This window comes from Xenopus tropicalis, chromosome 5, assembly GCF_000004195.4.
Source record: "Xenopus tropicalis strain Nigerian chromosome 5, UCB_Xtro_10.0, whole genome shotgun sequence".
NCBI classification, from domain to species: Eukaryota; Metazoa; Chordata; class Amphibia; order Anura; family Pipidae; genus Xenopus; species Xenopus tropicalis.
In genome coordinates this window covers 153,544,780-153,557,272 of record NC_030681.2, presented here as the reverse complement: position 1 = coordinate 153,557,272, position 12,493 = coordinate 153,544,780, and the positions used below count along the sequence as shown (strand labels likewise).

Below are 12,493 nucleotides of genomic sequence, written 5' to 3'. Positions count from 1 at the left end.
GGCAGAACAGCCTTATTGGGTTTATTTAATGGTTAAATGATTCCCTTTTCTCTGTAATAATAAAACAGTACCTGTACTTGATCCCAACTAAGATATAATTACCCCTTATTGGGGCAGAACAGCCCTATTGGGTTTATTTAATGGTTAAATGATTCCCTTTTCTCTTTAATAATAAAACAGTACCTGTACTTGATCCCAACTAAGATATAATTACCCCTTATTGGGGCAGAACAGCCCTATTGGGTTTATTTAATGGTTAAATGATTCCCTTTTCTCTGTAATAATAAAACAGTACCTGTACTTGATCCCAACTAAGATATTATTACCCCTTATTGGGGCAGAACAGCCCTATTGGGTTTATTTAATGGTTAAATGATTCCCTTTTCTCTGTAATAATAAAACAGTACCTGTACTTGATCCCAACTAAGATATAATTACCCCTTATTAGAGGCTGAACAATCCTATTGGGTTTATTCAATATTTAAATGATGTTTAGCAGCCTTAAGTTATGGCGATCCAAATTACGGAAAGATCCCTTATCTGGAAAACCCCAGGTCACGAACATTCTGGATAACAGGTCCCATACCTGTACCCTATAATTCATATGAGTGAAACCAAATAGACATAGTTTAAGCTAAAGGGAGCATTGATAGAAGTAGACTATTACTATAGACCAACATATGGCAAGTATACTGGCAGGGATAATAATAACCCCCATCCCATTGATGCTGGATTTTTTTAAATTCCAAATTTCAAAGTGCAAAGTAATTTATCCAATGGTATACTGATGACAAAAAGGATAATCATGATTTGGGTGAGCTTAGGAAAAAAATGAAAGTTCTTAAAGAATAAAGAATATGGAAAACATGCCCAGCTTATTATAAGTAAAATGAGTTGCAGAGGGGGCAATGGAAAAAGCAAACCATGGCAACATATTCAGCTTTTTTATGAGCAAAAAGGGACCACGGGTTGCACTATAACATCACAAGGGAGAATCTAAATGGAACCCACATGTATAAAACCCATATGCAGAGGGTGGGAAAGGAAGTATCATTAACATTAAGTGCAGATTTTCCCCCAGTAAAGATGCCATTTTTCCATCTCCCCCCTTTTCTCTTGAGGGTGTCTGAGTTATTTAGTCTACTGCCCACGTTGCATGATCTTCCCTGGAATTAGATCCACATGGACCTGAAGCTATATCTGCGCACCGATGTTTCTGACAAATATTTAAACAAATCCCCTCTCCCTGCTGTATGTGGTTATTGCTGGGACTTGTTGAGTGGTAGAACTGGATCTGCCAGACTGAAACGATGGCATTTCCCGGGGCAGCCTACCAAATAGTGAGCCGAAGATGTGACTGATTCAAGATGGGCCCCTTTATATGGAACAGATAACAAATACTGAGACGTCTGTTACACTAAACAATCCAAGGACCCTATTCATCAATGTGGAACACAAAAATTTTTTCCTGTCATTGAATTTTAATATCTACCAGGCAATTCATTAGTACGGGCTTTTGGGGGTATTTTCAGAGAATTATATAGAGAATATGCCCTAATATGAAACAGTTGAAAATATGTCGGCACTCACAGATATTAAGGTCCAGGCAGTAGAACAATAAAACCATCCTGATGTGCAATCAAGTTCCAGGCTATATCCATTAGCAGGTCAGTCCCCCCATTCCACCCGCAACCTTTTAACCTTTCTTTTGATTATTTTTGATTTTTTTTTTGCCCTTTTTCACCTTTTCTAGATCTGAAAAAGCTATTTCTCTCACTGCTCCTGACATGCACATCTGATATTTCCTACTAAGTAGTGGGGTCTGCCTGGGTGCCCCCGAGGATCTCTTAATTTAAATCTCAGTACAATAATCACTTATATGTGTAATTATATGCACTTCTTTTATATGTACTTATTACTACTGAGATTTTCTCCTACAATATCAAACTGTGAAAAAAATATTAATACAGGTATCGGACCCCAACTAAGATATAATTACCCCTTATTGGGGGCAGAACAGCCCTATTGGGTTTATTTAATGGTTAAATGATTCCCTTTTCTCTGTAATAATAAAACAGTACCTGTACTTGATCCCAACTAAGATATAATTACCCCTTATTGGGGCAGAACAGCCCTATTGGGTTTATTTAATGGTTAAATGATTCCCTTTTCTCTGTAATAATAAAACAGTACCTGTACTTGATCCCAACTAAGATATAATTACCCCTTATTGGGGGCAGAACAGCCCTATTGGATTTATTTCATGGTTAAATGATTCCCTTTTCTCTGTAATAATAAAACAGTACCTGTACTTGATCCCAACTAAGATATAATTACCCCTTATTGGGGGCAGAACAGCCCTATTGGGTTTATTTCATGGTTAAATGATTCCCTTTTCTCTGTAATAATAAAACAGTACCTGTACTTGATCCCAACTAAGATATAATTACCCCTTATTGGGGGCAGAACAGCCCTATTGGGTTTATTTAATGGTTAAATGATTCCCTTTTCTCTGTAATAATAAAACAGTACCTGTACTTGATCCCAACTAAGATATAATTACCCCTTATTGGGGGCAGAACAGCCCTATTGGGTTTATTTCATGGTTAAATGATTCCCTTTTCTCTGTAATAATAAAACAGTACCTGTACTTGATCCCAACTAAGATATAACTAATCCTTATTGGAGGCAAAACAATCCTATTGGGTTTAATTACTGTTTAAATCATGTTTTTAGCAGACTTTAAGTAGGAATTATGGAAAGACCCCAGGTCCCGAGCATTCTGGATAATGGGTCCCATAAATGTACAGGCTACTTAGCTATATCAGTTGTATGTTGTATACAAGAGGATTTGTGTGCCAAATGGAACCTGTCAACGTAAAGTTTGACATAAATAATTGGGAGCTACAAAGGATAATGTAAGTAAAGTTGTAGCTTTGGTAAATAATAATAATAATACAAAAGTTAAAAAATATTTTTTTCTGAATGACTTACTTTTCTTTCACTGTGGAACAATATATTCCACTGAATGTATTATTTCAGCCCTAGATAATCTGCTTATCCAAAACAGAAATATAGAAAGTAAAATGTATATTGTGTGTAGGTTCAACATGTCTTATGGGCTGAACCCTAAAGGCTTTCACTCTCTCAAAGATTCTGCTTGTTAAGCATCACTGATAGAGACACAAATTGTAAAAAAGCACAATAGGCTCATTCTCTACACATTTCAAACTAATTTAAGAGACAACTGATATTAAATCCACATCTGTATTTATAGCGATTCCATAATTCCTCCAATAAGCAACTTGCTAGCAAAGTATATAAACAGGTAATGGGGCCAAAAATGCAATGAAATTTCATGTATGTCTATTTGACTGGCCGTGCCTATTTGGCTATAACATTCCAGGATGGTGATGGGAATGATAGAGACAAGACAGTCGGAATCGGTGGCAGTGTATGCAACACATCAGAGGGGCTACGGTACAGAATAAATGGAAACTTCCCATTCAACTCTTGTTTCCATCAGATAAAGACAAAAGAAAAAGTAAGGTATAAAAAAGAATAAATGAAAAGAGAATTTTATTTTGCCAAGAACATTGTGTAATCATCTGAATAACCTTTTAGCTTCCTTTATAACTCTTTATCTTGTTATTAAACTTGATTCTATTGGAAATAATGACTTACAGGTTAGCAGCGTGTACAAGTTTATCACTGTCTTGCTTCAGTTCAATGGCATTTAATTACAATACAAATTGTTCTCTATCCTTGAGAAATGTCACTTTCTGCACTCTCGTTAGTCCTTCAACGAGCACATTGGACAATGCCCCCTTGTTTTTATAACACTTAACGCTGTGCAAAGCCGCTCTGAGTTGATAAAAGGCAGGAATAAAGACAATAGCCTGAATCTAACCAACTGACATAATGGGGATTCAATATTATCTGAGAAACTATACAGCACTTAGTGCAAATATATCACAAAAACCCCTTAAAGTGACACTGAAACACTAAATTACAAAATCTGAATGTACATTAAAAGTTCCCTTTGGGTCATGTTGATCTTTTTCACTGACAGGGCTGCTTGTGTACATAATTGTTACTTAAACTTCCAAAACCTGACTGTTTGGCCAACCTGACTGTCCCTTCTAAAGCTGTTATAGCTTCTAATGCTAACAGATTCCTGCGGCACAAATATGGCCGCCCCCTTGTAGAGCAACAAGGGGGATCAGATAGGGAATGGCAAATACATTTACAGCATAATTGTACTACCTAGTAAATTCTTTTGCCAATGGGGAATTGAATGATAATGCTTCAGTGATATTCTGCCCTTTTCCCAGTACTCCCTATTTATAATGGAAGCTTTGGGAAGAACCAGAGCAACAAAGGGAGCACGGAAAAAACATGGGTGACCTGGTTACAATCCCACCCAATTGCCACCTACTGCACCCCCATGACTTTAGCCTTTTCCATTTGAGGTCTAAACTTGCTTTTTAGTCCATATTCAGTGGGTTTGAGTTGAACCTGTGGTAGAAAAAAAGAAACCATCTTGTTTCTTTACTCCATCTTGTTCATATAATTTAATATCAGAGGGGATGTGAAATACATTGTATAAGAATGTTTCTTCTTGCTGTTGAAAAACTTTTTGATGAGTCCACAAACTTGTGACAAAGGGCCTCTCTCGTTGTTTACTATGTGACAATGACAATAAAGATATATATATATATATATATATATATATATATATATTCTATATTCTATTCTCATGGCTTTGTTGGGCGTGTTGGTCAACTGGGCCTCTTTGTCTGTTCTGTTCTTAGAGATAATAGAGCTACTGATAAGAGTGCCTCACAGTTAAATACGACATGTTTTGTTACAATAGATGTAGTATCATCTTGACAGACATTTTTGTTAAGAATGTCTAGATACTGCCTTCATTCGAATAAAATGTAGCTACAATCAAACTGGCCTATCCAACCGTTTTTCCTTGACAAACCCTAACAAAGATCATTCTGGCAATTGTCCTGCTTACACGGTATGTTTGAGGTAGAAGGGGCTGAGAATAAACGTGACACAGACAAGTGAAGAGACGGCGAATGCCTCATTTATATTAATTAGAAAACTTTCCTGGTAATTCCAAGGTATCTCATCTTCCATAGAGTGTTTAGCAGCATGATGATTCCCTCTACCCCCCTGTGTTTCAACAAAACCATGCTTTAAGATAACAATTAAAAAAGTTTAATAAGTGTAAGGGTTAATCTCTTTAACTCCGTCTGTGCTTCTCTGCACTATATCTAAGCAGTCAGAAAGAGAAACGGGACACTGACAATGCCTATTGGTAACAGCCCAATGTCCCATTCCAAAATAGAGGAAAGGGGGAATAGAGATTGAGGTTATTATGTTAATAAGCCACAAAACTGCATTCAATATTTTTGTTCCCAAAACCAATACTATCTTCCCTTTAATAGGAAACGTAACTAGTTGACTGTACACCATACAAAGCTTCTATACACCCGCATTCACAGCCTGTTATCTCAAACAGTATCCTATCAAATAAGAGTTTTCTTTCCAATAATAAATGCTCTTTAACTGTCTTAGGGGTCTGGAAAAGGCAGTAAACTACTTAACAGGCAGCCATATTGCAGAGCTGTAAACATGGACCACAGCAAATTGCTCTGAAAAATGTGCACTGGTATGTTTATTCCCAAAGTTTCAGAGCAAAGTGTGGGTGCTTTGAATGGCTGGTTACTGTCCTGCTATATAAGCAACAGGGCACAGACAATGACCTATAGCCCCCTGTGCAGTGAAGGGCTTTGGAAAATGTCAGAATCAACTGTCAAAAATAAATCTTGATTAGGTCACTTTGAAGAGAACTGAAGAAAAAGAAATTCCCTGGGACTCGTCATAGGATTGTCCTGACACTACTAATTAATCCCAGACTGGTGGCAATGTAAGAATATCTTGCTGTTATTTATGGGTAAATGAACCGAAAAGAGTAAGTTCAAGAGAAATATTAATGACAAAAAGTGTTGAGGAAAAGTCTGCGGCAGTAATGAGAGAGCAAAGCGCTGGCCTGTGTTTTGTCTGATGCTCTAGTGTGGAGCGGCGAGTCAGTCTTTAAAGGAGAACTAAAGCCAAACTAAAGAAGTAGGATATAAATGTTGTACATTATATTCTATGCTTCTGTACCAGCCCAAGGCAACCACAGCCCTTTAGCAGGGAAGATCTGTGCCTCTAAAGATCCCTGAGTAAACCCCATGCTCTGGGCTACTGTCCCTTATCTGATCTTGGGGACCCCATAACAATATGCTGTATATATAGAATATAAATGTCACAATATAAGGCTAATTATCAGGTGGAGGAACAGAGGGTCAGAAGAGGAAAATGGGGTGGGTGAAATGGAGGATCATAAGGAGAACAGGGAGCAGGAATGGGGAATCTTCCCCATAGTGAACCTATGGGGTGGGTGGTAAAATGAACATGGGGTAATGAATTTGGTGGTCACCAAATAGAAAAAGGGATGGGAAAATAGGAGATCTACGGGATATATAGGGTCGAGAAACATGGGGTGGGTAATTGGGTGATCACAAAAAAATGGAGTGGGGAACAGAGGATCAATAAATAATGGAATGAAAAATGAAGGAGTAAAAAATAAAGTGGAAGAATAGACAACTAAGAGCAAGATAGGGGGTAAGGAGAGAATAATATGGTGGGGTAATGGAAGAGCCTAAGAGAATTATGGGGCGGTGGACGGAAGATTGTAAGCTGTACGTCAGGGTGGGTGGGATGAAAGATCATGATGAGAGAAGAACAAGAGTAGGGTGGCTTGGGTGACGGCTCGAGGCAGAGCACAAAAGGAGGATCAGAAGAAAGAGAGAGCATTGTAGAAAGGAGAGGTGATTTGCGCAATCTTAAGGGAAAAAAAATATACATATATGAGCTGTTGAATATTGCTCTTACTACACCTGATTGGTGATTATTAGCTTGCTCACCTTAAATAAACATGTATTGTAATTACTGACAGTTATGCCACATACGAGCTGCAGCTGGAGACTTCCAAGTACTAAGCTCTGTATTTCTCAGACTCATTGTGCAAACAATCCTTGTCTAAAATAAACTAGAGATGCACAGAGTCCAACAGTTCAGGGTTTGCCCGAGGTTTGGCCTTTTTCAGCAGGATTCGGCCCAATCCCCGTGTCTGGCCGAACCGAATCCTTTAAATCATGTGACTTTTCATTACATAAACTTGAAAGTGGAAAACTATTAATACTTCCGTGTCCTTATTTGCTAAATAGAATTCGGTTTAGTATTTGGCCGAATCTTTCACATAGGATTTAGAGTTTGGACGAATCCCAAAATAGTGGGTTTGGTGCATCCCTAGAATAAACAAGAGAATGCATTACTAGCCTCTGCACAATCATTCTCTGTAACATTAACCCCAGGAACCGAGCCAGAACCCCACATAACACCACTGATTTACTGAATCTAGAAATGCACCACCCTCTTTCCACAAAATGGTTGCACCCTAGGTAAGGCCCTCACTGGCAGGACCACTGGAACTGTAATTTGGAGGGGGGGTTTATGAATCAGAGACATGCAATTTTCACCAACAGGTGTCACACAGAATATGTTGTTTATTTTTATACTGGGGGGCTTATTGGAAAAGCTAATTATTTCATTGCAATAGGAATGTGTATAATGCTATTTAACCCCTTAAGTGCCACAAACATAGAATCTACAGTCGGCAGAACTTCCATGTTTGGGAGCGGAGGAACGGCTTTTAAAGCCTTTTGTTATTTTGGTGCTTTTATCTGTCTGTAAAACTAATTTGCCCAAGCCAAAGTACTCAAACTGTGATTCTGACAGCAGATTTCACTAGGTGAAAAAAAAACATTGATTTTAGTGATTTTTGGGGATTTTAGTGATTTTATTGCATTTCGCATTGTTCTGTTACTTGTCTTTGCCCATGGACATTTTGTCTGCTCTATATCGATTTGGGTGCCCCTGTACCCCACATAGTTTGGTAAATCTGTGCATATTGGGCATCAAACTGTTCAGTAGACCCCTAAATGTTTTATGTTGATACGTTACAAAATGTGGGGTACATAATGGGGCAAAATGCAAGCTTTGTGACGATTTTCAGAAGTTTCATAAAAAACGTTGTTTAGCATAGCTTTGTAGTTTGGTAGTTTGCAGTTGAAAGATGTATTTACCCATTTTTGTTTTGTCAGAATGTGTACTTTCGGAAAATGTGTGGTTTTATAGGGTCTCCTGGTGTTAGGGGGTCTTATGGCACATAATACACATACCAGGAGCTTACATTGCAGTGTATACACTTTATATGCACAAACTTCCCTTTGGGGTCTCTAAATGCCAGATACATCAGTGATCCTATGCACAATAGGCATCAAACTGTTCAGTGGACCCTTGGCTTTCATATTTAGGGTGTGTTTTCTTGGTAAAATAATGTTATGTGGGAGATAAGGTGCTTGAAAGTGAAAGGTTTGGTGCAATTTTCAGGTATTTCATCAAAACCCCCATTTTTGGGAAAGCATTGCGACTCTGTAGTTTGTAGTAGAAAGACATGGATACCCATTTTGAATTTGCCCGAATGTGCACTTTCCAAAAATATATGGTTTTGGGGGGTCAGTGTATGTTTTCGTGTTTTTACCCCACAGAAAATGCAGTAAATGTGTTTGATTTGTCAGTAGCTAAAGAGATCTCCGGGGCAATGTGTATGCACAAACTTCCTTTGGGGTCTCTAAATGCCAGATACATCAGTGATCCTATGCACAATGGGCATCAAACTGTTCAGCGGACCCTTGGCTTTCATATTTAGGGTGTGTTTTCTTGGTACCTAATGTTATGTGGGAGATATGGTGCTTTTAAATGGAAACTTGAAGGCAATTTTTTAGAATTTTCATAATTTTTTATAGAAACTGCTAAATTCAGGAAAGCATTGCCGTTTGGTACTTAGGGGTTGGAAGACATAGTTACCCATTTTTTTGGATTCGGCAGAATGTGTAGTTTTCAAAAATATATGGTTTCCTGGGGTAAACCTAATGTTCCAGGATTTGTGCCTTTGGAAGCTTTGAAAATGTGGTAATTTACTGCTGGGAGTTTTTGATCTATTGAAGTCAGAAATCTCAATACATATATATATGTATAACTATACATATAAGGTATTGGCACGTTTGGGAGACATGAGGTTTTATGAATCATTTGCACTTTTGTCCATAAAATAAAATATGAATGTGGTATAAATCCCTATATCATGAAAAAAAATACATTTTTTCTTTTTTGTTTTGTATTTCGAGCTCTAAATCTTGTTCCAGAAGTGGAAATACACAAAAACTCAGGCCTATTCAGAAAGCTCAGGTTCTCCTGAAAAAAACAGTATATAGTTTTCCTACCTAAAATAACCCTGCCCCCAGTAAATGCCCCTAATATGAGAGAGAGCACTGAATGCTCTGGCACTGAGGGGAACTGAACTGTGGAACCCTGCAGGCACCTAAAGGGTTACAGGCAGAGCTCCCTCCCTCACACACAGTACAAACACTCCATAACTCCCTACAATTCACCTCAGGAACACATGCCAATAGGGGGGCCGCACAAGTAGTGACGCCATGAAGCTTGCGGCGCATCCCTAGTGACGTCACGGGCAGGCGGGTATATTAGCGGCGCTCAGTGCGGGGAAGGGGCAGTTGCTAGGAGACTCACCTGGGGAGGGAGAGGGATTTTTCCAGGCGCTGAAAAGCCACTTGCGGCCCGGGGGTGAGCAGGACCCCTCCCAGGTCGAACAGCACGAAGCGCCTGGCAGCCATGGCTCCCTGTGTGTGTGGGACAGTACCGCTGCCTCTCACCGCCCCACTCAGCCTTATACACAGCCTTATACACAGCCCAACCTCCCCTTTATCTGCTGGGGGCGGGGGGGGCAGGCACCCAACTGGGTGAGAGGGGACGTGCCGGGACTTGTGCCCTGTGTGGGGGCAAGGGGCAAACTGGCTGGGAATGGGGAGGGGCGGGGGGGGAATTGGCAGTAATGGGGGGACACAATGATAGTATTGGGAGGATAGGGGAGATGTGGGGTGGCTATAAAATGCCCTGGTGTGGGGCAACTATAGGGGAGATGTGGGGTGGCTGTGTAATGCCCTGGTGTGGGGCAACTATAGGGGAGATGTGGGGTGGCTGTGTAATGCCCTGGTGTGGGGCAACTATAGGGGAGATGTGGGGTGGCTGTGTAATGCCCTGGTGTGGGGCAACTATAGGGGAGATGTGGGGTGGCTATAAAATGCCCTGGTGCGGGGCAACTATAGGGAAATAACAAATAGGGGAGATGTGGGGTGGCTGTGTAATGCCCTGGTGTGGGGCAACTATAGGGAAATAGGGGAGACGCGGGGTGGCAGTGTAATGCCCTGGTGTGGGGCAACTATAGGGAAATAACAAATAGGGGAGATGTGGGGTGGCAGTGTAATGCCCTGGTGTGGGGCAACTATAGGGGAGATGTGGGGTGGCAGTGTAATGCCCTGGTATGGGGCAACTATAGGGAAATAGGGGAGATGTGGGGTGGCTATAAAATGCCCTGGTGTGGGGCAACTATAGGGGAGATGTGGGGTGGCAGTGTAATGCCCTGGTATGGGGCAACTATAGGGAAATAGGGGAGATGTGGGGTGGCTATAAAATGCCCTGGTGTGGGGCAACTATAGGGGAGATGTGGGGTGGCTGTGTAATGCCCTGGTGTGGGGCAACTATAGGGAAATATCAAATGGGGAGATGTGGGGTGGCTGTGTAATGCCCCGGTGTGGGGCAACTATAGGGAAATATCAAATGGGGAGATGTGGGGTGGCTGTGTAATGCCCTGGTGTGGGGCAACTATAGGGAAATATCAAATGGGGAGATGTGGGGTGGCTGTGTAATGCCCTGGTGTGGGGCAACTATAGGGAAATATCAAATGGGGAGATGTGGGGTGGCTGTGCAATGCCCTGGGGTGGGGCAACTATAGGGAAATATCAAATGGGGAGATGTGGGGTGGCTGTGTAATGCCCTGGTGTGGGGCAACTATAGGGAAATATCAAATGGGGAGATGTTGGGTGGCTGTGTAATGCCCTGGTGTGGGGCAACTATAGGGAAATATCAAATGGGGAGATGTGGGGTGGCTGTGCAATGCCCTGGGGTGGGGCAACTATAGGGAAATATCAAATGGGGAGATGTGGGGTGGCTGTGTAATGCCCTGGTGTGGGGCAACTATAGGGAAATATCAAATGGGGAGATGTGGGGTGGCTGTGTAATGCCCTGGTGTGGGGCAACTATAGGGAAATATCAAATGGGGAGATGTGGGGTGGCTGTGTAATGCCCTGGTGTGGGGCAACTATAGGGAAATATCAAATGGGGAGATGTGGGGGTGGCTGTGTAATGCCCTGGTGTGGGGCAACTATAGGGAAATATCAAATGGGGAGATGTGGGGTGGCTATGTAATGCCCTGGTCTGGGGCAACTATAGGGAAATATCAAATTGGGAGATGTGGGGTGGCTGTTTCATTAATAATATTTTTCACTATTTTTTAAGCTTTTCTTGTGAGCATTGTTTGCATTCTAAGATTTAATAAACTGATTGTGCATTTAATTCACATTTGCTTTGAATTTGGAGAATTTTTGCCACACATTCTGTAATCGTTACATAATCGTCAGTGATTGGTTAATGAGCAGCTCTTGAACTTGGCACTTGCTTGGCGGAGTAACAAAAGAGGAGGAGAATGGGCAGTGGCAAAGGGAAATATTAACACATCAGATAAGGGTTATGATAGTTCAATAATGATCTTTGCTCAAGTACTGTTTGTTTAAATGGTTTTCCTGCTGAGCCACAAGACTTTGCAACATCGCTGTTTTATATATGTCTAAAATGGGTTTATGGATAAGGGATCCCATGCCTGTATTTAGCTTTCCTTTAGGATTAAGTTTGGTACAGTTAATTTATGGAAACTATAAATGTTTAATGCATATACAGTATATACGCCTAAGGTTATACACTCACATTTAAGAGCTAAAGTTAAGCCTTTTATAAGAAGTAATTTCCACTTCAAGAGAATACTACGGATTGTTGCTTGACTGACTGTGCTAAACTTGGGGTGTTCTTTCCCTAAATACTGAAATATTACTCTAATTGGCCTTAGTCTGGATTACCTTTTCATAGAAAGTTACAGATATATAGAAACATTGGGGTGAGTGCTTATTTGTGCCCTGGGTACCCCTGGAACTATAGCAGGGTGACTGTTACCCCAATGTTTCTATATATCTGTAACCTTGTTATGGGCTAAGGGGGCCCAGCCTGAAGGCCAGTTAGGGGGGGATTTGGGGTGAGTGCTTATTTGTGCCCTGGGTACCCCTGGAACTATAGCAGGGTGACTGTTACCCCAATGTTTCTATATATCTGTAACCTTGTTATGGGCTAAGGGGGCCCAGCCTGAAGGCCAGTTAGGGGGGGATTTGGGGTGAGTGCTTAT

General features: G+C 40.9%; 1 protein-coding gene across 2 annotated transcripts in view; it reads right to left on the bottom strand.

Annotated features, from left to right (window-relative positions):
* Positions 1 to 9,884, bottom strand: part of ephx2 (epoxide hydrolase 2, cytoplasmic) — a 55,462-nt gene extending 45,578 nt beyond the window's left edge. The window contains exon 1 of one of the 2 annotated variants that reach the window (XM_012964034.3): positions 9,715 to 9,884. In XM_012964034.3, the coding sequence (XP_012819488.2) occupies positions 9,715 to 9,818 (104 nt within the window). In that variant the 5' untranslated portion in view covers positions 9,819 to 9,884. 2 annotated transcript variants of the gene reach the window in all.
* Positions 9,885 to 12,493: the final 2,609 nt, after the last annotated feature.